Source organism: Streptopelia decaocto (assembly GCF_964273445.1).
Source record: "Streptopelia decaocto genome assembly, chromosome: 1".
NCBI classification, from domain to species: Eukaryota; Metazoa; Chordata; class Aves; order Columbiformes; family Columbidae; genus Streptopelia; species Streptopelia decaocto.
In genome coordinates this window covers 203,578,155-203,605,741 of record NC_138663.1, presented here as the reverse complement: position 1 = coordinate 203,605,741, position 27,587 = coordinate 203,578,155, and the positions used below count along the sequence as shown (strand labels likewise).

The 27,587-nt window shown below is 45.5% G+C and overlaps 1 protein-coding gene across 2 annotated transcripts; it reads right to left on the bottom strand.

Annotated features, from left to right (window-relative positions):
- Positions 1-27,587, bottom strand: FZD4 (frizzled class receptor 4). Of its 2 annotated transcripts, XR_014185807.1 has the most exons (3): positions 27,254-27,587; positions 24,843-26,226; positions 1-450 (listed from the first exon to the last, which is right to left on the bottom strand). XR_014185807.1 is itself a non-coding variant. In XM_082070025.1 (2 exons), the coding sequence occupies exons 1-2, from the start codon at positions 27,512-27,514 to the stop codon at positions 24,898-24,900; spliced, it is 1,590 nt and encodes a 529-aa protein (XP_081926151.1). In that variant the 5' UTR covers positions 27,515-27,587; the 3' UTR covers positions 21,656-24,897. The 2 variants fall into 2 exon arrangements, 1 of the variants encoding a protein (XP_081926151.1); XM_082070025.1 differs by lacking the exon at positions 1-450 and having other exon boundaries at positions 21,656-26,226.

Sequence of the window (27,587 nt, the reverse complement as noted above, 5' to 3'; positions counted from 1 at the left end):
ATAAACATAAGGTGGAGAGCTACAGCAAGAAGATCCTCATGCTTGTGGCTTCTGCATCTTGCTCCTGCTGGCTCCCTCCTTCCTTCAATGGACCTGAAACATGATAGAACAAAAGCCCTCAGTCTTCCTATGGGATTAAATTTCTCCAGATTTTGAAGGGAAGTGGCATGTGAACGGTGAAAGCTCAGAGTGTATATAATGTGAAGTTCCTTTGTTCTTCTCTGGTGTGGAGGAGCAGGGAGCATTGGTAACCAGCACACATCTTGCTGGATTCTCCAAAAGCTGAGCCGGTGCTGATAAGGAGTCTCTCTTGGCCGCGTGTTTTTCACAAAAATGATCATCACATGAGGAAGCGATTCTCATCTGTGTTTTGTGTCATCTACAGCGCAGAGCCTTGGGGCTTTTGTTACAGTCAAGGTTCCCCTCTGCTTCCACAGGTGTTTGTTTTGCCTGGATGAAAGATGGGGAACATTTTTGAACTGTGAGTATTTTCACACAGGGCAGAAAAAACACTTTCTGGCCAGTCTTAAATTTACCCCATGGTTAGAGGCGAACTCAAAAATCCTCTAGTTTGCAAACATCAAGAATGGAGAAAACCAACTCTTTTGTCCCAGTTTTATAGGTGACAGACAGAAACAGATTTTGAAAAACTTACCTGAGATGACATGTCTGTGCAGCATTTTGTAGGCTGCCAGGGACTTTCCATGGGGCGTAGCACGGATGCTCCTGTGACAGTCAGAATTTGAACCTAGATCTCCAGTGCATTCCCATACAAACATCCTTCACATTGCTATGGATAGCATGATTAGATGTATGGATCATGAGCTATATTTGAAGTTGGGTGGTAAAACAGTTTTTAGCCAACTTACAAAAAGTTGACAGTGTCACCAATGCTCAGGATGAAACCAACACCTTCAGAGGTATAATTGAGATAAATAAAAGCAGCTGCCATCAAAAGCCTTGAACTCCCTGGGTCTTTCACTGTGTATGTGGAAAATCTTTCTTCTTTATTTCAAAAATACATGGTGGAAATATGTATTTATGTGTATTCATTTGTATATATAAACATAAGGTTCTTCTGAACACAGCTGGAGTTACAGTTGTAGGGATATATCTAAACTTATGGCTCTTTTGACAAAGAATGTCATCTATGGATACAAATGCTATGTCTGAACTTTTTTCCAGAATAAGTGTATAAACAGATAAATCTCTGTTGAAACTCCCCTGAAATTGCAGATTAAATCCTGTCTCATGTTCTTCCTTCTTAACTGCTTCTTTCCAATAATCTTGGCTTCTAAAGTCTGAGAGACAGAAAAACCTGCTACACTGAGTGCTGCCTGAGCTTCTAGACCACAAAGATTATATAAAAGTTGACATTAGAGGGATTTGCTCTGACAAAAACACATCTCAAACTGGGTTGGGTGGTCCCTGTGTCCTTTGTGTGACTTTCTCAGGAGCACTGTGGAAAATCTCACAGATAAGATAGTGATACAACTAACTAAATAAAAACATAGTTATGATGGAAGCTACAAACCCTCTCAAAGGCTCTGATTTTACATTCTACTGCAACGAGTTGTCCAGCACAACTGCCTGGAAAGGAGGTTTCTGTCCAGTCTGCTCTATGGTCATGGTTGTCATAGGGCAACTGAGACCTTTGGGTAATTAAGAGATTACCCATAAGCATTGGGATCTTGTGTAAAATCTCTGCCTGCCTTCTTTCTCACCTGCCTCTGTCCGTCAGTTCTGACTTCAGATATCCCGTTCAATGGGTCTTCTCTCTTGAGAAGCTCCCGAGAACTACATACCTCTCAAGCCTTCACAGAATCACAGAATGTCAGGGCTTGGAAGGGACCTCAAAAGCTCATCCAGTCCAATCCCCCTGCTGGAGCAGGAACACCCAGATGAGGTTACACAGGAAGGTGTCCAGGTGGGTTTTGAATGTCTCCAGAGAAGGAGACTCCACAACCTCCCTGGGCAGCCTGTTCCAGTGTCTGTCACCCTCACTGAGAAGAAGTTTCTTCTCAAATTTAAGTGGAACCTCTTGTGTTCCAGTTTGATCCCATTACCCCTTGTCCTATCATTGTTTGTCACCGAGAAGAGCCTGGCTCCATCCTCGTGACACTCACCCTTTATATATTTATAAACATTAATGAGGTCACCCCTCAGTCTCCTCTTCTCCAAGCTAAATAGTCCCAGCTCCCTCAGCCTTTCCTCATACGGGAGATGCTCCACTCCCTTCATCATCTTTGTTGCCTTGAGGTGCTCTTCTCTTGGCAAGGTTTGTCCCATCCCAGCAGTCCTACCAAAGCATCTTGAGCATGATCCGCCAGGTTGCTTTTTGCTCACAAGCAGTAGGTGTTCAAATATTCATTCTAACTCTCATGCTTAGAGTGGGTGAGGTAAATCCGTGTTACATTATGGTGTGAGGCAGACTTTCCAGATTTTGCACCTTTGTGTGAAGCGGACCTAGTCAAACGTGATGTGGTTTCAGCTTTGAAAATTCTCTTAGACCTAATTTTGTAGGCAATTTTGCATTTCATACATTCAAGGGATGATTTATTTGGGCTGCATTTTTCTGCTTTTAAGATCGTGGGTGGACGTTGGTTATGAAAATTTGTGTCTGGTATTTTGGTAATCTGGTGTCTTTGCTTTTGTGGTATGTGAATGGGAACTAGTTGCATTTTACAGAGCTATTGGTTGTTAAATTGTGGGGTATAAATAGGACTGGAGGACATGGTATGCTAGTCTTGCCTGCTTAAATTACCACATTGCACAACAGTGCCATGGACTGGAAATGTATGCTTCAGGATCCCTTCTGGATTGTGCTCATTAAAATAATAATTAGTAACTGTGATGAACTGGGTTGGTCCTTCAGAGTTTTCTTCTCAAAAGCACCTTCAGTGTCACCTGTCTAATTCCAATGATATGGTCTTTCCATCTACAGATATCGAAGTGTGTTGATGAAACCCTGACAAGGATTGGCAGACATCTGCTGTGGGCATGAAACAGTATGCTGGTCGGCTTGCTGAAGTGAGTGGGAGCTATGAAAGCTCATGTTTTGAAGGATATATTTCCAGCAAATATATTTTATAGCAAATATTTCAACATTCAAACTTGGTAGTAAAAATTCAGAGTCAGCATCTCAACTATATTCCCTTCCTGTGAATTCTGATGAATGAAAATGTTTCATGTTCTCAACCAGAAATAAAATGAACATGTTCTGGAGTTTGTAATGAAAAATGTGAGACAGTCATCAGAATAACCAACAACTTTGGGACTGGGGCATTTCCATCAGAGTGGAAGGAGTGACCTAAATTCAAGTACGTGGTTTGACTTTGGCAGAGTGGAATCTTTCAAGATACTCTTCATGTCTAAGATTAATGGTATGGTCAATCAATGGTCAATGATCAATGGTTGTTCTGAGTCAAGAGTTTAGACCAGCAGCCCCATGCTGAAGTTGAGAAGTTGTTTATCAAAAATTTTGAGAGGTTTTCTGGATTTGATCCTGGATATGCAAAACAAGTTCATACAAGCAGCTTTTCCAGTCCTCAGATTAAAAGCCACTGGGTAATCATTGACTTATTTGAGTTCTGTCCCCAGGTGCTGTCTAAAAAAACAAATTTTTGTTGCGTTTACTTCATGTCCTCAGCTTGAAAAATGAAATCCAATTTTCTAAGCCATCTTTTAAAAAAGCTAATTGTTAGCAACAGAAACATACAGCTCATTCCCAGGAAGAGCACATCCTGGTATGTAACTGTTTTCTCTGTGCTGAATCGGAGGGTTCCTGAGCCATTAAACAAGTGGCTTTGCTTGTTCATAGTGATATTTGGCACTGAACCTCGACAGATAGGTTTTTGCAGGCTGTAAATAACACAGGAACTCGAGACCAGTAATGATAAAAATTAATGAGAGGACTGGCTGACCACACAGGAGTACAAAATCCCACAGAGATGTAGAGCATTATTTGTACATTTTATTTTCTTTTGTTTTTTGCTAAGTGTTGGGACCAGCTGCATTCTAAATTTCTTAATTAATTTCTGAAGATGTAAGACTATGCTCTTTATGTTTTCCTATAATAAAACAAATAAACACAGCTGACATGCAAAAACCATTCCTTTGCAAACATCTTACTGAGTTTTCTTGTAGACAGGTATGTTTAGCATCATTAGTGGCCACACTCTTGCTTTTTAAATCTTTTCTTACAGCTTCGTTTCACACAAATAAGTAAAATAGACAACTATGACTCATAAATGAGAAGAAACACAAATCTATTTATGTAGCCAAGTTCAACAGATTTCAATTTTAACTGTCAAGCACTCCATATAGAAAGCAACCCTGTTCCAGAAGGCTTCTTATCTGCAAGATTTAATTGCAGTCTTCTGGCAATTTATTCACTAAATGGAGTACAGCAAGTTCTGTTCATTTCTCATACCCCTTTCATGCTGACTTCTGTGCATTTCCCATGTGAAGTCATCCACACAGATCTGCAATCTCTCTTGATTTCACACAAAGATACTGCCCTGGGATCCTGGCACTTACGTGAGACAAACACCCACCAGTGCTTCCAAATCAGAGGAGCTTGTGATACTCTCTATCAGATCGCTGTCGCACTTGGTGGCCTCGACTGAGACTGTCCTACTGTACCAGACACTGTATGAATAGAAAAGACAGAAAGTCAGATAAAAACATGGTGGAAAGGAGTGATGCTCAGAGGTGCAAAGAGATAAAATGACTGGCTGATGGTCACCCCCTAACAGGAGGGTGAATCACACCCAGACCTGTGTTCAGTTCTGTGATAAAGGCACCAGACCTCCTATCACTGTCCACCAAAACTCCTGAAAAAATACCATCAATGAAAGCACAAATTATTGAAGCTGAATGTAGTCCGTGCTCGCATCGTGAAATGACAGCATCCTCTCTTGCTTTGTTCCACGGTTCTTTTTCTTGCATGCCAAATCACAGTGAACCATAGCAGCGGGTCCATTTAGTGACTCTTGGAGTGAAAATAAAAATTATGTTTCATTTCATGAGGTTGTCATCAGAAACGATTTATGTAATTAGAAGAAAGAAAAGCTGATAGGATGCCTGAAGGCTTGTGCTGGGAGGCACCCCACTGTGCTGACTTCAATTTTCTGAACATGTCTAATAACCGAATGAACTCAGGAACTCCTTCTGAAATGATGGCAGGACAGGGACGAGTGATACTCAGGCATGTCAGGCTCTGCCTAGATAATGCTCCTCTGTTATTGTCATCATTATTCCTCTGGTGCCAAGTCTGTCTGATGTGAGACAATGGAAACTAAATTCACCCAAAGGCCAACAGAGCTCTGCCACCGGAGGGATTAGTCCCTCCTAAATCTTTTTCACAGTGTTGGATGCACTGCAGCTGATGTGTTAACAACTCCTGGCATGTGCTGCAGGACCATCTTTGCAAAACAGCTCGTAGAGAATCTCTTATATATCTCGATCGATATTAATTTACTTTGCCGTGAGGTGATGTGCATCTCCCACATGCCGTCTTGAAAACAGACACACAAAAAAAGAAGCTTTCATAATGAAGCAAATCACAATGGGAAGCAGCTGATCCACACAGTCTCCCTGTGAGAGTAATCCCAGCTTCAGCAGTGGAAAAATAAACAGAGGGGCTGGCTGGATGTGAGGATGTGGATGGTGCTAAAAGAGAGCAGGAGACCTGCAGGATGCTTGATAGCAAGGAAGATGATGCTTCAGAGACAGAGTAAATGTTTGAGCTACCTCCTTTCTTGCAGACACAATCTAGCTGTATGAAATCTCCAGCATAAGCCTGGCTGAACACTTGGTGATAAACATAGTAGAAAAAAGGGACAGATAAACCTCATATAGTAATGCTTTTAAAGACCAGGAAGAAAGCAGGTCATTTTCTCTGAAATACCAGAACTGTGCTCTGGGTGGAAATTACACTATGCAAAGTATTTGCTATTTTTCCCTTCGTGAAGAAGCAGAGCTTAAAAATGAACTGGGGCAACCCATTCTGGGAAAACACACCACAGAAGGGGAAAGGGTTTGTGACTCTTAATAACATTGCTGTAGGACACAATGTGAAATTTAACCTGAGGTGCTTGGTACAACTCCAGTTACCCACATTAAAGGAATATTACATTTTCCTGGAGCACACGCACAGAATGTAAACTGAGGCACCTGGGGAATACGGACCTTGGTTTATGAGACATTTTATCTTACAGACATTCTTTTGCAAGCCGATCTGAAAAATGAGTCCTGCACCTCCAACTCCCTCCCGTGCTGCGCTGGGGACTGTCGGTGACAGTCTGGGGGGTCCCTCAGCTCCGCTCCCCCTCAGTGGGGGCCGGGCAGGGGCTCTGCCTCCCCTGCAGGGTTTTATCGGGACCGAGGGGGTTCCTGCAGCCGCCAAGGGAAAGAGACCCGCTCGCTGCTTCCAGGGCGCCGGGACGCGGTGGCTTCCGTGGGACAGCCGTGACACCTAGCGGTCACATTGCGGGGTCGGGAGCTGCTCCCACCGCCCCTTGGAAACCACCTCGCAGGTGTTCAGACCCCACCAGGCACAGGAAAAGGGCACAAAACACATTTTCGAAGGATTCCCATGAATTTAAGGAAGATTTTGTCCCACTCAGACTCCCTGCGAGCCTTTTGAGGAATCCCCCTTCCTGATGCCATCCTCCTGATCCACACCGGTGGTCTTTGATCTGCTCAGACAGTTGCCATGAGCAAGTGGCAACCACAAAGAAATTCAGTTTAGATGATTATCATAGTTGCTCAGTTTTTGTTCTAAAATTCATTCTTGTCTCTCTGCAACAATCTGTGGTCATAAGAGAGTCAAAAAACGTTCTCAGGCTTGGTCTAAGCAAGTTTGGGGTGTTCTGTCTTGTTTCTGTGTCCTCAAGTGTGTCTGTGTGTCCTCAGGTCTCTGCAGTCCACCTGCAGCTTTGCTGGGCAGTGATTGCTGTGATGGTACTTCTGACCTATAACTTAATCCAAGGCTCAGCAGATGAGTTCAATAAATGCAACTTTTACTGTCAGGTTTGTTTTTTTTGACCAGATCAACTGTTTATTTATCGCAGGGGATGCTTTCCTTACCAGAAGTTTATCCCTAACATTATACTATTTTTTTTCCAGCAATGAGATGAGCTGCTGGTCTCAATTAGCCTCCTAAAAATATAAATTTTAATATTCCAACTCCACTGGAGAAGGCAGTAATAGGTTTCCTATCGGCAACCTCATCTAAGCCTTCAAAAACCAGGAAAAAACTAAGAAGGGACTTAGATGCAGCAGCTCTGGGAAGTGAAACATTAAACTTCTCATTCACAGGCCTCCAGACCGGGGTTTAAACCCCTGCTTTAGGTGCAAATGCTGTGGAGATCCTGCCCATGCCCCAGTGATGACAGCTGTATGAACAGCTGCATGGGTGCCCTGTACAGAGACAGAACATTCTCTCCAGGGCTAGCTGTTTTTCTTATAATAGGTCTATATCAAACACTTATTTAAATTCACTGTATTTAAACACATTTAAGATTTAGATTTAAAATGCAAAGTTTAACTTTAGCTTTTAATTTCATTTAATATTTATAACTTTCACTTTAAAGATTGTTTTGTCCCTTAAATAATGTTCTGATAAACTGACATGGAAGATGGGAAACAGAGCTGAGTGTCCCCAAATTACTGACGCTGAACTTCGTATTCAAAATACACCCGGGGACTAATAACACATGCAAACGTTGTGACCACATACAAACATATATGTCTGTGAGGGTGTGTTAAAATAGGGCACATTCTCAGAACTCCACACCAGTGATCTACACGCCTCCATTCACATGAGCTATTGCCCGCTTTGCACGTACATGTTCCACAGCTCATGTCCAGATAATGCAGCCAATAACCTGCTGTATGAAGATGAGGAGCAAGTGCTGACATAAGGGAGGGCAAGGAGATCTGAATAAGACACCAGAAAACTGAAAGTCTAAACCAGAGCAGGACTGCGAGTGAGCTGTGTGTGCCTCAAGGGACACGGGTCCTCTGCAAGAGCTGGGTAAATCATTTACAGGCAACAGCAGCATGGTGAAGCTGCTGCAGGTGGGACGAAACAGCTGAGACCATGGGGAATGATTGACTACAGTTGAAGGTCGTAAACTTTTGTAAATGTATGGTAGAAACTGGGTTAATACAGTAAAAGATTTACAAGGCCTGAGTAGGTGTAGGAAGAGGGCTGGGGTGGCAAATTTTGGGCCAGTGTAGAAGTTGACAGTCATGAGGAAGCCTGGCAGATCCTTGGTAGTGGAGAAAAAGATCTAAGCCTTCAGTTTCAGAAGGGACTGACACCTTTGGAAGCACCAGTTGGGATGGTCTATGAAAGTCTTCATGTCACAAATTGTCACAGTCTTGAATAACTTTTAAAACATCTCCCTCTGGCGACATAGGATGTCCCTGCTAAGGAGGTGCATCAGAACCTTCTCCCAAAAGGCCCAGAAACTATGTTAAGTAACACAGTCAAAAAGCATGAGAGCAATAGGAAGGAGGAACAGCTTCCTTGGGTACAAACTTTCACAGGGGCATTGTGAAAATGCCAGCAAATGAAATAACTGGCTGAGGCATATTTCACACTATGAGAGCAAAACGCAAATAAGGTGAGTTGGTTGTGAGCATGGCAGCTTGCCGAAGTACACCATGTGCAGTTGACATGACTGAGCCCTTATCACAGCTGTTTTATCTGCCTGGAGCCAAGGCAGTGGGTGCATTTGTGCTGCTGGAACAGAACAGGTAGATTAATACATGCCAGGTCACTCGTTGGTTGGTCCCAGTTAAGCCAATGGAGTGGATGTGGGTTCTAGAGTCGAGCACTTTTGCCTTTGACTGACCAGTAACCTTTGCCTTTGAGCTTCTGTGTGCCCTGGGCAGGGTGTTAGCAGCACAAATTTACGAAGCGTTCAACCCTTAGAATTCAACCAGGAGAAAATAATTCCAAATCTACCCTGAATCAAGAGATGCCAGAGATTCATAATCTTCTAACACCATTTTCTCTTCAACGTGTCAGGAGAAGTAAAAACTTCTCTTGGCAATCTTTGTGATAATTTTTAAGACTTAGAAGTGGACTTTCCATGTCAAAACCTACATCCAAATATTTTTACTTCTAAGCAGTGTAAATTGCATTTGTCATTTCAAAAGTGTCAAGAGAACAAGGACCCAAAGGGTGTCTGGAACTGAGCACCATCGAGCTGGGAATACAGAAAGCAAAGAGGCAGATAGAGTGGCATCTCTGAACAGCCCCTCTCTGCTTGCAGATTCCACTGCATACTCTGAAACCAGGTGAAATTCCAAGCATTCTTCCTTTATTTTGACAAATTATTTCCTCCTTCCAAGCGGCCAGGCCTGTGCCTTGGGATAAGGCTGTCCTTTCACTCTTGAGGGGCAACGTCCTCGGTTGTTTATACAGAAAAGCTGGACATTTACAGCATTTAATAAAAGTCTGAGCGCCCTAGGCCTTGGAGAAATGCACCTCTTTCTTCCCTCTGTAGAGCGAATAGGATAAGGCTGCATAGCCAAACTGACAGCAGAATTTGTTCATTATTCCTCATTTCTGGATTAATGTAAGGACAAAAGGTTCATGAAGGATGCTAGCTTGAACACAGCCTTTAACCTTTTATCAGTTTGCAGATCCCACAAACTTTCAAGACACAATGCAGGCTGCTGACAGCAGACTTGTTTTCCTAGACTTGTTTTTGCAGGCATGGTGGAGGTTACACACAAGAACACACCAGTCTGTGGCCACCGAAGGAAAGGGGCTGCTCAGAAATGAGAAGTTCCTCTTGAATTTACAGCCATTGCCCTTTGGTTTGGCGAGCATGCTCCCTGTCAACAGGGTGGGAAGCAGATTGACTTGGGAGTAGGAGGAAGGTCCCATGTTCATGACCAAGAAATTCAGTCTCCAGGGTGTAAATGGAAGATGTCTCCCACTGTCAGAGATGCAGGTTTGTCTTTGGCAGGAGTCAAAGTCTCACAGAATGGTTGGGGTTGGAAGTGACCTCTGGAGGTCATCTCATCCAACCTCCCTGCTCAAGCAGTTGCCCAGGACCATGTCCAGCTGAATTTTGAATATCTCCAAGGACAAAGAGTCCACAGCATCTGTGGGCAACCTGAGCCAGTGCTTGTTTATCCTCATAGTAAAAAAAAAGTGTTTCCTGATGTTCGTAGAATTATAGAATGATAGAATCATAGAATCATTTTGGTTGGAACAGACCTTGAAGATGACCAAGTTCAACTGTGAACCCAACACTGGCACTAAACCATGTCCCTCAGAACCTCCTCTACACGTCTTTTAAACCCCTCCAGGGATGGTGACTCCACCACTTCCCTGGGCAGCCTGTTCCAATGCCCGACAACCCTTTTCATGAATAATTTTTTTCCTAATATTCAATCTAAACCTCTCCTGGTGCAACTTGAGGCCATTTCCTCTTGTCCTATCACTTGTTACTTGGGAGAAGAGACCAACCCCCTGCATGCTACAACCTCCTTTCAGGCAGTTGTAGACAGTGATAAGGTCTCCCCTCAGCCTCCTGTTCTCCAGGCTGAACAGCCCCAGGTCCCTCAGCCGCTCCCATCACACTTGTGCTCCAGACCCCTCACCAGCTCCGTTCCCTTCTTTGAACTCGCTCCAGCACCTCAAGGTCTTTTCTGTAGTGAGGGACCCAAAACTGAACACAGGATTTGAGGTTTGGCCTCACCAGTGCCCAGTACAGGGGGATGGTCACTGCCCTTGTCCTGCTGGCCACACTATTCCTGATACAAGCCAGGATGCTGTTGGCCTTTGTGGCCACCTGGGCACACTGCTGGCTCATGTTCAGCTTCTGTCAACCAACACCCCGAGGTCCTTTTCCACCAGGCAGCTTTCCAGTTTCAATTTGTGCCCATGGCCTCTGGTCCTGGCACTGGGCACCACTGAAAGAGCCTGGCTCCATCTTCTTTGCACCCTCCCTTCAGGTATTTATATACACTGATGAGATCCCCCTGAGCCTTCTTTTCTCCAGGCTGAGCAGTCCCAGCTCTCTCAGCCTTTCCTCACAGGACAGATGCTCCCATTCCTTGCATCAACTTTGTGGCCCTTCACTGGACCCTCTCCCACTGCAGACAGGACATACTGAAGAGAGTCCGGTGGTGGCTGGTGATGTCTGGCTGTCCTGGCTGCACTGCTGGACAGTGAGTGCAGACTCAAGGGGGTGTTTTCTCCAGACCAGTGTTCCCGGAAGGGAAAAAAGCTCCTTTCCCTCTGACTGCAGCTCCCTGGATGAACAAGTGATGTGGGGGTCAGTGGGCAGTGTGGTCTGTCAAGCCCACATGCTGGTTTCTCACGTTTCAGTCTGTTGTTTTCACCTTTCTGCCAAGTAAAAATAACATATTTCCAAGAGACTTTGAGTCTGGTGATGTGGGAAGAACCACCTGCTAACAAAACACCAGGGAAGTTTCCCTGTTAATTTGTCAAAGGCAGAATTTTAATCAATCTTTGTGGGAAAAGGATCCCTGAAATCATTGAACCAACACCTTGCTGAGGGGCTTAACATGTGACAAAAGTTACAGGAGCAGTCAGCAAAGTGTGGTGTTTTATTAATGAGTGTTTGCAGCAGAGCACTGAGGTCTCTGCTGAGGCTGGAGATGTTTTGCATCTCTTACTCAAAGGGAGGGACATTGTGGGTTCTAGAAAAATAAAACCTCCCCCAGCTCTGAGATGTGTTTGGTGGAAAGGTCCATCCCAGACTGGGCAGGCTGGTGTTATTTAGCTGTGTAGGGTACAGCACCTGGACAACCCAGGCTGGAAAGCTTTTCTTTTGTTTTTTGCTGCTTTGGGACACTCTTCTCCATCCATGGGTAGGTGGCCTGGCAGGCAGAAACCCTGGGTGATGCACCCATGTGTGGGTTTGTGCCCAGCAGGACCGTGTGGGTAGAGAGAAACACTGAGCAGCAGGAATGTCCTGCGTCCCTTGGGCCCCCCATCAGCGCTACGTGGGGCTGAGCAGCCCACTCAGATCCCACACCTGGAGAGTGTCACCCACAGCCTTCTCTAGGCAGTGAAGAGGCCCAAAGTCCTGCTCTCCAAAGGAGGTCAGAGCCTCCTACTTAATTTACTGGCAGAACAAAATGGTCCTGATTGTTCTCAACAGCAGTAGTGGAGAATGGGAAAGTGTTTGAGCTCCATGGGGGGTCTCCAGAACATCCAAAGGGGATGACACTCCTGAGCCTGGGAAGCACTGAAAAAGATGTAAAAATGAGTTTTCAGATCTTACTGTTATTAAAGACTTTCTGTTTAGAAGGAGACAGGAACTAAGAGCCCAGCTCTGAAATTGATGGGATATTAGTGGGTTGTCAGGTTTTAGCCCATCCTTCATGGCAGAGAGATGACATCCCCATGTGCTGGTAGACCTCAGTGTTCCTCAGCCAAGTGGTCACAGCTCCCCGTAGTACAGAATCACAGAATCATAGAATCATTTTGGTTGGAAGAGACTCTCAGGATCATTGAGTCCAACCATAACCTAACGCTGGCACTAAACCATGTCCCTAAGAACCTCATCTAAATGCCTTTTAAACCCCTCCAGGGATGGTGACTCCACCACTGCCCTGGGCAGCCTGTTCCAATGCCTGACAACCCTTTCCACAAAGAAATCTTTCCTAAGATAGAATCCAATTTTTCCTAATATCCAATCTAAACACCCCCCCCGCATATGATTGCAAGCAGGTCTGTGTCCTTGCAGAGCGACATTCCACCAGAGCTTTTGTAGTCAGAAATTTTGCTGCAGCTGTTTTTGAAGAGATTATGGCAATTCTACCAAGGTTATCAGTAGGAGAGCTTTGAAATGAAAAATACAACTGTATATTTATACTATGTACCCTGCGCATGCTACTTACCAACTTACTGCATTTGTCATCAGGAACAGACGTTTCCATATCCAGCCATTTCTCATGACAGATCATGAAGGTCTGACCTACGCCATCTTAATAACATAGTCACTATGCTAAAGAACAAAATGTAGGGAAAATTTGTGGCATAGATGGCTAAAAACAATGCATGTAAAAAAGTACATATGCCAGATGCTGGACATTTGGAACATTCTAATTATTTACACAAATAAAAATGGTTTATTTCATTGCTTAATTCCGTCTATGGTTATTTTATTTTTTTATTGACCTCAAAATCTGTTATGAAAGTTTCATGAGTATTTTTTAATGACACACTAACAGTTTTTTGAATAAATAAAGTGCATTTTGCTTTGCCCCGTCTGTCCCATTGACTTTGCCTAGAAATGCCAATGAGGAGCTTTTGTTTGCAAAACTAGCCACAGAAAGATAGTGGTGTGAATTCTGTCCTGCACTGTTTGCACAAGCATCAGCAGCAGAACTAACACAAATACTCATGGGAATTTGCTTCTGCAATGTTAATGTCAGAAATGATTTATTGAAGCCCTCCTCCCCCTCACCAGTCTGGCATCCATCAAGCGAGTAAACAATACCCCCATGATTTCAAAGTGCTCTGAAGCTGGTCACTGAGCAAACACTCCAGATCAGAGTCAATATTTTGGGAGTAATCAATCAAATGGCATTTATTCCCACAAAATTTAGATTGAAATACTTTGAATCAAGAGTCAAAATCATTTTTTCCTGTTGATGTGTTAAAGTTGTTCAGTGAAGTTGGTGAAATAGTTGATCCAACTAAAGTTATACTCACATTATGTATAATAATTAAAAAAGAAAAACAACCAACCAAACCAAAACGAAAAATCCCACCGAAACGAAAAGCCACCACCACCACAACAAAAACAACCACAACAGCTTTTTAGTGAAATGACACAAATGAATATGTCTGTCATGAAATGACAGAAATGAATATGTCCGCATGTGTTCCCATTTGAAGAAGAAATAGGATTTGAAGAGTGTCGCCACACACTCATGTCATGGAAATGCCCTGCATCTACCTGCTCTAGAGCATCCTAGAAACTAAGAACATGGGGTGGTTTTCAGAAAGAGGTGCAGCCTGAGGTCCATAAATGCTGGCCTTCCAGTCCAAGGCTCAGCAATCACTTCCTCTGTCACGGGAAATAAATTATTTAACCTGAGCTTTGTCTTAATTAATTTGATTCTGAGATAGGAATATCTAAAGGCTGTCTATGTACATATCTACTTTAGTTAAAATAAACACTCTTAGTCAAATCTGTGTGTAGATTTGTCGGTGAGCTACAGAAGTTGGATGGAGAAAGGACTTCACTGTCTTTTTTATTATCTTTTCAATATGGCAGATTCTTCTCCTCTCTTCATGGAAGAAATCCCTTCCTTAAATGAGTGGTGATGAACCAATAGGTGCAGTAGGGAATGTGATGTGAAGTGCCGGGTTTTATTTCTGCTGTGAATCTATTCACATGGAGATTTCACTCCTGCTCACCCCACTCTGTGTGCCTCTTTGGGCCAACAGATCCTCAAACCTCCTGACCTTTCCTCTGTTGATAGGAGGTTAGTTGGGTTCTTCTGGGGTTGTAGGGAAAGGCTTTTGAAGCTGAACTTTTAAAAACATGTGCCTCTTCTGCTTCTGTTGCTTTAGCAGAGGTGTGGAGGTTCCAGGCACTCCTCGCATACCTGTACACTGCCTTCCTCTGCATGGCCTGGTGCCAAAGTAGTATCATAAAATCATTTAGTTTGGAAAAGATCTTTAAGATCATCAAGTCCAACTGTAAACCCAACACTGCCAAGTCCACCACTAAACCATGACCCTAATCACCACATTTACACATCTTTTAAACCCCTCCAGGGATGGTGACTCCACCACTTCCCTGGGCAGCCTGTTCCAATGCCTGACAACCCTTTCCAGGAATAAACTTTTCCTAATATCCAATCTAAACCTCCTCGGGTGCAATTTGAGGCTGTTCCCTCTCATCCTGTCATCACTCATGTCCCAACAGCCATTGTAGATCTTGGATCCTGCTCTCTCTGTTAGTCCACCATGGCAGGGCCATCCTCTCAATGACATGAGACAGCAGGTCAGTAGCAGATCTGGGAAGGTGGCTGCAAACTCCTGACTCCTGACAGGAGCCCAGGCTGTTGGGGGGAGTCATGGGGCTGCAGAGCTACTGGAAAGGCCACACAAGTGAGGAGGACTGGGCTGGTGGCCACATCTGTCAGACTTGACTTTTCACAGCCAAAAAAGTGCCTGATACCCCGACGAGAGGGAGAGGAAGGGATGTGGCTCTGTACACTGCCTGGAGCATCCCGGAGCTGGCAGGGCTCTGACAGATGCAGACGCTGCTCTCGGGCATTTTGGAGAGGAAGGGACCTCAAGAGCTTGCAGAAGCAAAACCCAGCTCATCCCATGGCAAGCTGGGCGCCAGCTTTGTGGATGCTGACAGGATGATTTACTGGCATTTTGGGATGAGACCTGGCCCTTTCCCTGCTCCAGTTATAAAACCGTTCTCCAGGGAAGCAGGGATGGCTCCTCACCTCTTTTGGCTCCAGTCAGGCCACAGCTGTAGAAACATGATTGTTTTGTGAGCGGAATGATATTATTGTTTGTCATAACTTTCATATGCTGGGGCCCCTGTAGCTGATTTTTTCAGCATTAAATATATATTCCCTCCTCCTCTGAGAACCACTCTTCCCCATTTCCAGGCCTCTCCTACACTCCCTATCTCTCAAAAAGATGTTATGTTTTTATTGTGGTTCTCTTGTGTGTTGCTTTGCAAATGCTTTTTGCTTTCTGCCTGGGGCCTGCCAGCTCTTTCCCACTGCCAAATGGCAGCAGAAAGAAGAAAGGCTATCATCTCAGGCTGGAGACCTTTTCTTTTAAACATAACTAGCATGAGGGCAAGGAAGAGATTCTGTTAAATCTTTCAAATGACCTTTTTTGGAGTGTATGTTCTGCTGGCTTCTGTAACAGGCAGCTTCCCCTGCCACAGCAGGGGACAGATGTCCCTTTGGCCCTTTTGCCATGCTAACATGTTAAAGGGTCATTTTTTTTTTCCTCTGTGAGCAATACTATAAACTTGCGGTAGCCATGCCAGCCACAAGCCCAGGGCTGAGCAAGGAGAGATTAATATTAAATGGATGATAAGCTCATTATTTCCTCAGCTGATATCCTTGGTACAAGCCATCATGTAGGGCCAAGAGCTAGTAGATGTGCTGCTGGGAAAAGTCTTCACAGCAGCAGCGGAGGTATATGCCCCTTTCCAGATGCTGGTTTGGAGCCTTGATGGAGGGAGGAAATGGACAGACCTCCTCTTGTTGCCCTCCATTGCCTCTGGACACCCATTTGATCAGTTCCATGCTAAGAGCCTGAAGGAAAGTCATGGTGGTGAAACACTGTCCCAGGCTGGCCAGAGAGGTGGTGGATGAACCATCCCTGGAGACATCCCAGGGCAGGCTGGACGGGGCTCTGAGCAACCTGATCTGGGTGAAGATGTCCCTGCTCATGGCAGGGGTGGCACTGGATGAGCTTTGAAGGTCCCTTCCAACCCAAACTATGCTATGATCCTATATGCTACAGAGGGGTCCGGCCCTCAGTAGGACAGATACCAGCCGGTCGTTACATGTGCCTGTGGCAGCAGCAGTTGGTCATTGCCTCTTCTTTAGCAGCATCCGTGCAAAGGATGTTTCACAAAGTAGGAGAGGAAAAGGAGACAGGAATGAATGATGAAGTCCTCAAGTGAAAAATTGTTGTTTCTCCCATTTCCATCTTTTTTGAGGTCATTACTGCAACATTATTTATGCTTCAAACACAGGCATTTTTTCAAAGGCATGAATCGCTTCATGGACTTATGAAAAGGCTCAGAAGGAGCCATTTTTTCTCTGTTTGAAGTTCTTAGCATGCTTAAAGTTTCTGTAATAAAACTGTCAGGCCATAAACTGGGGGTAGAAATGTAGTTACTCTAAAGGAACTGAGCACCCAGCAGCTGCTTTGAAAATTAATGATAGTTTCTAGAAACTCGGCAGTTTTTAAAAGGCTTTGCATTGAAGCCTGAAATTTTCCAGAAGAATAATGAACAGTAAATTTCAGCGACTACATTTTCAGATGCTCCTGTTGAAACAGCCTCAGGACTCTGCCCACTCCTGCTGCAGCTCTTGGACATCACAGCCGTGGGATCCAACAGCCTGAGCAGCAGCTGCTGGATCGCTGTGCTCTGCAGGTTTGGATTTCCAGGCAGACTGGCAGAGATTTTAGGTTCTCCTGCAATGCTGGGTTGATAAGCTACATCATCCTTCAGCAGCACTGTGGATGTGCAAAGCTGTGAGCAGGGTCAATGGCCCGGAGGGGCCTTTTTTGAGGCAAAATATCCCTTTGCCTTTATTTTCAGCAGGGTGGCTGAGCAGCCACCCTTTGCTGTGAGGCGTCTTGAAAGCCTTTCACATTGCAAAGGGAAGAAGCAACACACCCATGATTACTCTTAGCTTTTGAAATCCAGGCTTTGGGTGGGCAGATGTGGCTTTAGACATCCACGTTTGGACCTCCAGTGAAAACTGAGGTGGTATAAAAATACGTTATGGCGTTGATGGGAGTGCAAAGATATTGATAGTAACAACACAAAAAGTGCCACGAAAAGCAAATCTGCCCCGAGCAACCCCCTGGAAATGTCCTGGACATGAGTGGGAGCGGGGTCAGTGAGCAGCGGCGAGGGCCTGGGGCCGGGACGCAGCTGCCACTAGATGTCAGGCACTCCTTGCTGCATAGCAAAGGACCCAAAAATGCAAGAAAAATCCCTGAAAAGGCTCAATTCCTGCTTTTCCACAGCACTTCGCTTATCAGCCCTTAACAACTACTTGAGTGAGAGCGTCTCTGAGTTGTTTCAGAAGAAAATACTTCACTTCATCCACGTAAACATGTAATGTCAGGCTGCTTCTGTGCATAATAATGTTTTGAAACTTTATATTGTAGAAGCAGATTGTCAAATGATTTGCATCTATCTTGCAGGAAGGATGTTTTTCGCTTCCTCAGAGTAAGCGCAGGAAATGAGAGAACCAGGCAGGAAACCAGCTAAATGCTGATGGAAATACAAAATGAAGATATTTATCTCACCAGTGTATCAACAAGCCATGGGTACTTTTTTTTTAAATGTTTAAAACCATTTATTTTTAAATGGGCAAAGTTAATTTTAAGTCTCCCTTCTCCAAGACCTCTGAAGTGGATATAATTAATTAGCACTTTTGCTCCTGACAAGTAAACACAGCAACAAAATCCAAAGTTACAAATTACAGTAAACTTAGAGGTGCAATAATATTTGTGTTAGGAGTTTAACATGCTTCCTCTGGTGTTGTACCTAACATCTGGCACATGGGATGTCCCTGCTTCTCCCAAAAACTAGGAAAACAGAGCAGTTTCTCAGTGACACCTCAGCATATGCGTCCTTGCCCTCTAAGCCACCTTTGTGCTCTCCCAGCCCCGTGGTGACTGTTTGGTAGACTGTTCCCAGAGCGTAAAACAAAACATCTGGTTGTTAACAACACAAAGCTGTTAGAGCAGCTGGAGGCTGCCAGGATGTGCAGGACCTCTGGCCAGAAATCGTCTCCCAGCTGCAGGAAATACTGGTGAGAGGGGATCTGCTCTACCAGCCCAGCATCAGCTGGGAGCTGCCTGACCCACACCCATCCTCTCCATCCTCTCTTCCTTTCTTTTTGATGAGGTGCAGTGGGAGGATGGCACGACGCAGCTCCAGCCTGGACCACTCTCTGCCTTATCAGTGCTGCAGCCAGCGTTGGCTTTGCAAGCATGAAGAGACACTCTGCTTTGCTCTCAAACTACACCAACACTTGGCATGCAAAGTTGAGACAGAGGCTGGAAACTCCTGGCATATGTTATGAGTCAGTTAGCCCAAGTGTACCAAAAAGGGCACCATGGAGCATCAGTGTCACAGCTGCTGTGGGGCTGTTTAAGGGGGCTTTCACCTCTAGATGAGCAGTTCAAAGCTGGACTTTGGTGTGGTTAGTAGGTCGGAGAGGTTCTCCTCCCCCTCTAACTCTGCCCTGGTGAGACCACATCTGGAATACTGTGTCCAGTTCTTGGCCCCTCAGTTCCAGAAGGACAGGGAACTGCTGGAGAGAGTCCAGCGCAGGGCAACAAAGATGCTGAAGGGAGTGGAGCATCTCCGTGTGAGGAAAGGCTGAGGGAGCTGGGGCTCTGGAGCTTGGAGAAGACTGAGGGGTGACCTTATTAATGTTTATAAATATGTAAAGGGTGAATGTCACGAGGATGGAGCCAGGCTCTTCTCGGTGACAAACAATGATAGGACAAGGGGTAATGGGTTCAAACTGGAACACAAGAGGTTCCACTCAAATTTGAGAAGGAACTTCTTCTCAGTGCGGGTGACAGAGCCTGGAACAGGCTGCCCAGGGGGGTTGTGGAGTCTCCTTCTCTGGAGACATTCAAACCCACCTGGACACCTTCCTGTGTAACCTCATCTGGGTGTTCCTGCTCTGGCAGGGGGATTGGACTGGATGAGCTTTCGAGGTCCCTTCCAATCCCTGACATTCCGTGGTTATCCCAGGCAAAGCATCAAACCTGGGGAGTTACCAACAGCATTAATGAAGGATTTGCTATTTTAGCTGGGGAAACTGGCAGTGTTTGGGTAGTTGCCACTTGTCCCTCACCCATTCCTGCATCCCCACAGACAGATGCAGCTCTGCCCTCGCAGCGATGATGGTGAGAGGGCTCGGGGAGCAGGACCACAGGCTGCTGCTCTGGGGAGCAAGGGCAGCGTGAGCCAGACCCCCGGTCACCTGGCAGCTCACGCTGTCTGGCTGGGCTGGTACAGCTCTTGGTGATGCTGCTGCATAAACCAGATCACTGACATGATCCAAGATAAACGTAAATCTCCAGCATAAAAGAAAGCAATGGTTATTTTTAACCCAAATCTTTTTGCTGACCTGCTTTGCAGTGCACTGGCAAAACGAAGGAGAAGCTGAAATGCAGTGCGGTTATGGGAATGAGCGGCTGAGGATGGAGTGTGGTGGAAACTCCACCACCAAAGCTGGAGTCTCATGATACCACATTTTCACATTACTGGAGCTTAGGATGCTCCTGACTTGTGGCAGCAGAACTGTGGTCTCCTTCACTTCGAAGGCCTAACATTTGCTCTTTTTAAAGGCAGCTTTAATGAAACAAGACAAAACCAATCAAACAAAAAGTCCTGATAAAGTCTACCTTTTACAAGTTTGATATACAGTCACATACTCCTCTCCATAGGCCAACCTGGGCTGATTTGTTGTCCCAGTGGCTCAGGGAGGTTGTCCCGCATGCAGAGCCACTCCAGCAATTCACTGTCACCTCACTAGTGATGCTCTCAGATGCCTGATGTGGGGACGTGCACAAGGACAAGCGGCCATCAGAGAGACCTGGAGCAGCCAGCACTATCTCGTGCACTACGTCTGAGGTTCTCTGGTGGCGTGAACAGCCCTGACAGACAAAGCTCTTTTCTTTTATGTTTGTTATGTTTAACTGTAGCTATATTAAAGACTCCTAATTATAAGTTGGGAGTCAGAGATCTCATTAATCACCACCCTGAGAACATTACAGTGATAAGCTGCCAAAAGCATGAGAAAATCCCTCTAATTACCAGGTTTAGATGCAGCTCTTCAAAACCTGGTTAGCTACAGATGCACAGGTGATAATTCCTGCTGTCTTCTTTATAGTGCATCCTCACTATCATCCACTCTAGTCTGATTTACGTTCCTATTAGAATAATATTATGCTAATTAAGTAATCCTGCACACAGAACGCTTCATAGTGGAGATGATTAAGTGGGTTTAGATGATGACTAATAGCACAAACAGTACTATCAGCGTCAGAGAAACTGGTGAGGGGCGTACACATAAAGAAGGAACTCCTCGCTGCCACTGTACATCCTAATTGTGAACATAAATGACACAAAAGAATGGAAAATAAGCAGAGCATTAATAAGATTTAAAAAAAAAAAAAAAGAAAAGAAAAAGAAAGAAACCACAAAACAAAACAAACAAAACAACAACAACAACAACAAAACACAACAGTGCAAGAAAATGTAGACAATCAATTGAATCTGTTCTCTCAAGCGCTGATATTATCCTTAGGAACAAATTCAAATTCATTTCAAGCATATTACAAGGAGCAGAATTTGGCCTGTTCAAAAGCCATTTCTGGTTCTCATATACCCCACAGGCAGGTGGTTACACCACCCTCCTCCTCCATGCACCCCACATCCGAATGCTCAGTGCATCTTTGGGTGCATGTATTCAACAATAAAAAGGAGCCTTACAGAGGTTCTGCTCTGCCCAGGAGCCACATCCCAGCAGTGTTAGAGCAGCGGATGGTTGAGCTTCCACCTGGCCCTCTTGTTCAGTTTTGGGAACACGCTCAGACAAGCCCAAAGCTCCATCTGCATCCCCAGCCAGCGCCCAGGACCTCTGCGCTGTCTTCAAAAGGGTTTCTGTCCACCCCATGTGCAAGTCCTGTAGTCTCACCGTCCAATGATGTTTTGTTTTCAGTTATTTCTCACAATCCACATTTAGATCCAAACGGTGCTGGATTAACCCTTTCAGAGCATCCATTCACCCCAGTGTGACCATTTCAGATTTTCAGGGGGAAAAAAAGCATTTTCAACAGTGCCAACTTAAGAAACAAACTCGTCAAAAATGTGAGGGCTGCCAGGAATACCTTAGTTATCCACAGAGGTTAAAATTTTATTTTGATATAAAAATTAAATAGCAAAATTTTTGGTATTTTTTTTTTACAGTGATAAATTAGAAATTTACAGTACATACATCAAAGCAGATATATTTTCTGTACACCCCAAAATAATCAGTGTATATTTCCTTAAAATTCAGAAAAAGTAGCTAACTTGTCTGTTTAATGTAAGAGCTAAGCTTGTACCTCTCCAGCTGATGCTTCCAAAACCTGCAGCGAGAAGAACATAAGCCCAGGGCGAAGAAGGGAGTAGGGACTGGGCAGGGAAGGTAACTGCTGCAAAGTTTCTACTTGTATAACCGCAGCAACTGCATTTCCAAGACAGGATTAGTCACACATTTTTTGGCTTTAAATTCATAACAATGTTGAAACGAGAGAACATACAAGTTGCAGAGACTCACTCTTGGTAACCGGGTTTTAGTCTATCTGCTGTGAATTCCCACTCATACGGCCCCGAAGCGGAGCAAGGTAAATGCATGTGGATTAACAAACACATTTATGGGATGGTTTCATCACTGCAACAGTTTAATCTCGCTTTGGGCTGGCATGTTGACCCCCTGACCGCTTGGGATAGGTGCTCCTTTGGGAATATCAGCTGGTGCCTCTCCCCAGCCCACCCCTTCCCCACAGTATTTGAGTGCCTCACACCCTTCCATGGAACATCCCCCCAGGTCCTTCATAGGGCTATGCAGAGTTACCATTACCCAACTCACTTCCAGCATCTCAAATCACCAGGGACATCCATCTGTCACAGTCCACAGGGTCACAGCTGGAGATCTGATAACAAGGTACTACTGTGTACATAACATTGTTAAAAATGTCGTTTATTGAATCAGTCAGGTCAAACATGGACCAGATCAGCCAGGAGAGCATCCAAACCATTTCAGAGGGAAGGACACTTGAGTGGATGTGACACTTTGGCACAGCTTGATATGAGGTCACAAGGCTCCTACTCCATCCTTATCCCTTGAAAGTCAACATATAGCTGCTGACTTTACACCCCTCGCCGGGCTAGGTGCAAGATCACACAACGGAGAAGCTCATCCATCTGAAGTACTCCTTGTCCACAGAATAACCAGATCCAAACACAATGTTAATAGCGAGAGACTTTATGGAGAGGATGAAAAGGCTCGGCTGGTATGCGGTGTTGGCCAAGACAATGCTTGTGCTTCTTGAGCAGAATGTGTCAAGTTGTCACTTGTTCTGCTGGAGAGGGTGCCCAACCACAAAGACTGCAATTAGGGTTTGTTTGGGGTTTGTTGTGTTGTTTTGGGTTTTTTTAGGAAAAAATAAAAAAAGTCCTCAGGCACATGTCTCAACATTGACATTGAAACAATACACACTTCTGGGACAGATTAGTGCTCATGGCCAGAGCTGGAATGGGTTGTGGTTTGGGAAGCACATGGGGCACCTGTGTGAACAGCCAGGACTGCAATAAAGCCGTGCCTGTTCTCAGCTGCCTTGAAGGTCGTGCGAGTTGGGGTACCGGGGGGGACGCTCCACAGCCAGACAGGTTCCACACAAGCAAATGAAGCAAATGTTTAGGGCACACGGATAAAAACAAAGGTCCTTCAAAGGGACAGAGCATCAGAACAGTGTTCTCTGGAGTGCTTCTGGGCTACTTCTGTTTGCATCACCTTTCTTATTACCCAAACAAACCTCCAACACAAGGTTCGAGCTCCCCACAAGCACAAGCCGATGCCTCCTCAAATAAAGGACAAGTAAACCCGATAGTTGCTGTGAAACATTATTCACCAAGAAGTTGTGCTTCTTCTCTCGGGATCTCTTTACAAAAACTGGAAATGTCTCTTTTCATTCCTGAGGACTGAATGTCTGCTCACATTCTGCATGTAAAAAATACTTTAAAAAAATGTCTCCATAGCTGTCAGTGAGCAATGGGAGCATCATTGTGAGGCAGTCAGCTGTACTGCGATGTCATGGGCTGAGAATGTTCTTTTAATTGTAACTGACACACATAATTATACAACTGATCTGTGTGAACATGAGGTTGCCAAGGAACTTAACATTTCGCTTCTCCCCAGACTGGCGTCTGCAGAGATACCATCGCACTGAATGAAATATATTAAGACTTAATTGCTTCATGCAATGGGTCTCCAGAGAGGGCCAGATAAGTTTACTTGGAGAAAACTGGCATTGTTTGAAGAGACCCTCAACTCAATTTTCTTTTTCCTAGAGGAAGGAACGCTATGATGTAAGACTTTATTTAAAGCTATTAAATGCAGCAGAATAAAGTAGTCCACTGGAAATAGCAGGAGCACCTGAAGGGACAGGAACGGAGGCAGATGGACAACAAAAACTGATGCAGAAGACCACACACAGCTTCCCAGCCCCCACTGACTCCTCTACTTCTGCCAATGGTCTTGAGTAAAGCCTTTAAAAATTAGAAATATTGATAGAACCACAGAATCATTCAGGTGGGAAGGGACCTAGGGAGGTCCAAATTCCCACTCAAGGCAGAGCCAATTTTCAGTTCAGACCAGGTTACAGACGGTAAAAATAATGTGTTGAAATTATTATTAGACCATCAGACAACTTAAAAAATCATCCTCACTAATACCTCGCTAAATCCTACTCATAATGGGTAACTCTCAGACCTGGAAAGTCCACTTGGTATTTGTTGGAGGACCTGATCCTTGGCTGACTCGTGCAGCATATGGGAGCAACAGAATTCCCCAGGGCATAAAGACACAAGCCTCGGCAAGCGCCTTCTTCATGACGCTGAACTCAGAAAAAAGGCATCTAACTGAGGTCCTGGATGCTCCACCTTCTGATATCTGGGCCCTACATCAGCCCAGAATTTGGCCCCGGACCACCTTTCCTCCATCAGCTATAGGAAAAAGAAAACAACATCCCACAGGTGTGGGCTACAGTCCCTCAGCTTCTAAAAACTTCAGTACATTGCAACCTGCTTTACAAAAAAAAAAAAAAAAGGAAGACAACGTGTTTGGATATTTCACAGCTTTTAAAGCCTCTCTGGGCTTTCCTATTTTGGGCAGCATGGTTTATGGCTATTGTATCTGTAGTGTGATCTTTTTGCTGTTTGTTCTTTAAGGCTTTTTTTCTCCATCCCCCAGAGACAGGTTGTGTCACCATCTCCCTACGCTGCTCCCAACATTTTCACGGCAACACTTACACACAATCAGTCCTCCACGGGGGAGCGGTCGGACCATCGGGGTGCCGTCCTTTCCTCATACCACGGTCTCATTCCCTTTCCCAGGTTTCACCCAACCGTCTGCTCTCTTCTCCCGTTTCACCTTCCCTGAGTTCACCAGTCTGTTGGAGCACTTCTGCCACGTGTGCAGAGTTTTGGCTGACCAGATCCACATACCTGACGTAATCCCCACCAGGAGGGACATGAAGATTTTGAGCATCTCCACTGCCATATTGGAATCATCTGCCGAATAGCGGAAAATGGCCCAGTTGGAGATTTCATAGAAATAACAGGCGATGACACACGTTGCTGGGACGGTGTACAGCACCGAAAAAACACCGATTTTGACCATCAGCCTTTCCAGTTTGTCTGTTTTAGTTCCATCTTTCTGAAGATTAGACCTGATTTTAAATAAGGCCACCAGTCCCGCTGCAATGAATAAAGTCCCAATGACCAGGTAGGTGAAAAGCGGAGCAACGACAAAGCCCGTCAGCGCATCTAGGTTCTGGCTCCCAACGTAGCACAGACCGGTGAGCTCATCCGCATCTACTAGTCTCATAATCAAAATGACGATGGTCTTCACTGCGGGGATAGCCCAGGCTGCAATATGGAAATAAGAGCTGTGCATTTCTATAGCTTCGTGGCCCCACTTGAGTCCTGCAGCCAGAAACCACGTCAATGTGAGGATAACCCACCAGATGGAGCTAGCCATCCCGAAAAAATACATCAGCAAGAAAATTATAGCACATCCTGTGTTCTTAAGACCTTCTTGGATAAGAACAGGTTCTGCTGCCTCTTCAAAATCACAGGATATCCTTTCCCGGCCCACAGTTAGCCTCACAATATAAGCAATGCTATAAATATTGTAGCACATGCTCAAAAATATGATTGGGCGCTCCGGGTAGGAAAACCTGGATGAATCAATCAGGAAGGTCAGGACTGTGAAGGCAGTGGAGATGAAGCAAAGACTGGCCCACACGGCCATCCAGATATCCGTGAATTCCTTGGCTGACCTGCTGTAGAGACCAGCGTCGTAGCCGCACTTGAGGACACAGTTCAAGCTCCTCTTCACCCAGATGTACTGCTCCGAGTTAGATCCCATGCTGTGGCACTCTTCTCCGGGCTGGAGGGAGGTCTTGCTGTGCAGGGGAACCTCTTCATCTCCTGGACCCTCCATGCACATGTGGTTGTGATCGTTCTGGGGTGGGAATTTGCTGCAGTTGAGGCTGTCCGGCCAGGCAAATCCAAATTCTTTTAAAACAGGCTCACATCTCCTTTTGACAGAGAGGCACATGCCACCGCAGGGACCTATGGGGATGTTAATCTTCTCTGTGCACATCGGGACATAGACCGAACAAAGGAAGAACTGGAAGAAACAGAAATCACAAGCGCGTTAGGGGAAAATTAAACAGGTTAAAATATAGCAAGTTTTCTTTTTTGTCTTTTTAGCAGCAATATTTGGTCCTTTGCCTTAAAAAACAGGAAGCAGCATAAAACAAATAAACCAAGAACAATAAAAACAAAGGAGAAAAAAAAAAACAAAACCAACAACCTAACAATGTTGTCTTCTTTCAGTTCAAATGTGCTCCGAAGCCAAAGCTTGAACATTTTACTCCCTAGATTAGCTCCGTGTATATTTAGCCCATCAGTTTCAATAAAGCGAGTGGGATTTAGCCAGATCTAAACCTCAAGGGTGCAATTTAGGAAAGCAAAAAACCAAACTGAAGCGGTTTAAACAAATACATATATTTGTTCTGGGCACTGCCTGGATGTTACAGCTAACAGACAAACAGAAGAAAAGGCATTTTATTGAATTACTTTGGTTCATGATCCTCCTAAAAGAATAGGTTTTTCTTTTACAATAAGGTCACGTATGTAACAGTAATAAAACATTGTAGTTTCCTCCGCTTTTCGAATAATCGCAATTCTGTGACGCGACAGTGTAAGCGGGATTGCGTGCTGCTTCGGGAGCTCTGTCCCAAGAAACAAGCTGGTTTTTGTTTGATGAAATCCATGCCCGTGGGGAGGACCGGGATCTCACCATTCGCCTGGGAAAGAAACTCCTGCGGTGGAAGCCTCGGAGGTTCCCACCAGCCAGCAGCTCCCAGGAGCAGCTCCGTGGGGTTCTCAGCTGAGAGGGGCGCAGAGCTCGGGTACAACACCCGAAGCTCCGCCGGGACAACCCGCCCCTGGCCCTCCGCACCGGGATGAACGAGCCCGTCCCAGGCACCGAGGAACAGCGCTCAACCCAGCGGGACTTTCGGTTGGGTTTTCTTTTTGGACTGAGCCGAGGGGATGGGGATGAGGATGGGGATGAGCAGCCGGTCCAGTCCTCCCACCCTGCTCTCCCACTCCGGCCACGCACAAAGGGGACCCCCGGCGCCCCGACCCACCTGGAGCTGGCTGGAGCAGCCGTACTGGATGAGGGGGGTGAAGGTGGTGAGCTGCAGCTCCGCGTCCGCCTGCAACTCGTGCCCCACCAGGTTGGGCATCTTGGTGACATTGTAGCCCAGGTTCTGGCACATGGCGATGCGGATGGCGTCGCACCGCCGCTCCTCCTCGTCGCCGAAAGCCCGCGTCCCGCCGAGCAGCCCCGCCAGCAGCACGGCCAGCAGCCGGGCCCGGCCGGCAGCCCCTCCGCCGCCCCCCGCCATGGCCCGAGCTGCGCCCCACGGCCCCGGCCCCGGCCGCGCCGTGCCGCACGGGCCGGCTCCAACGGGGAGGGGC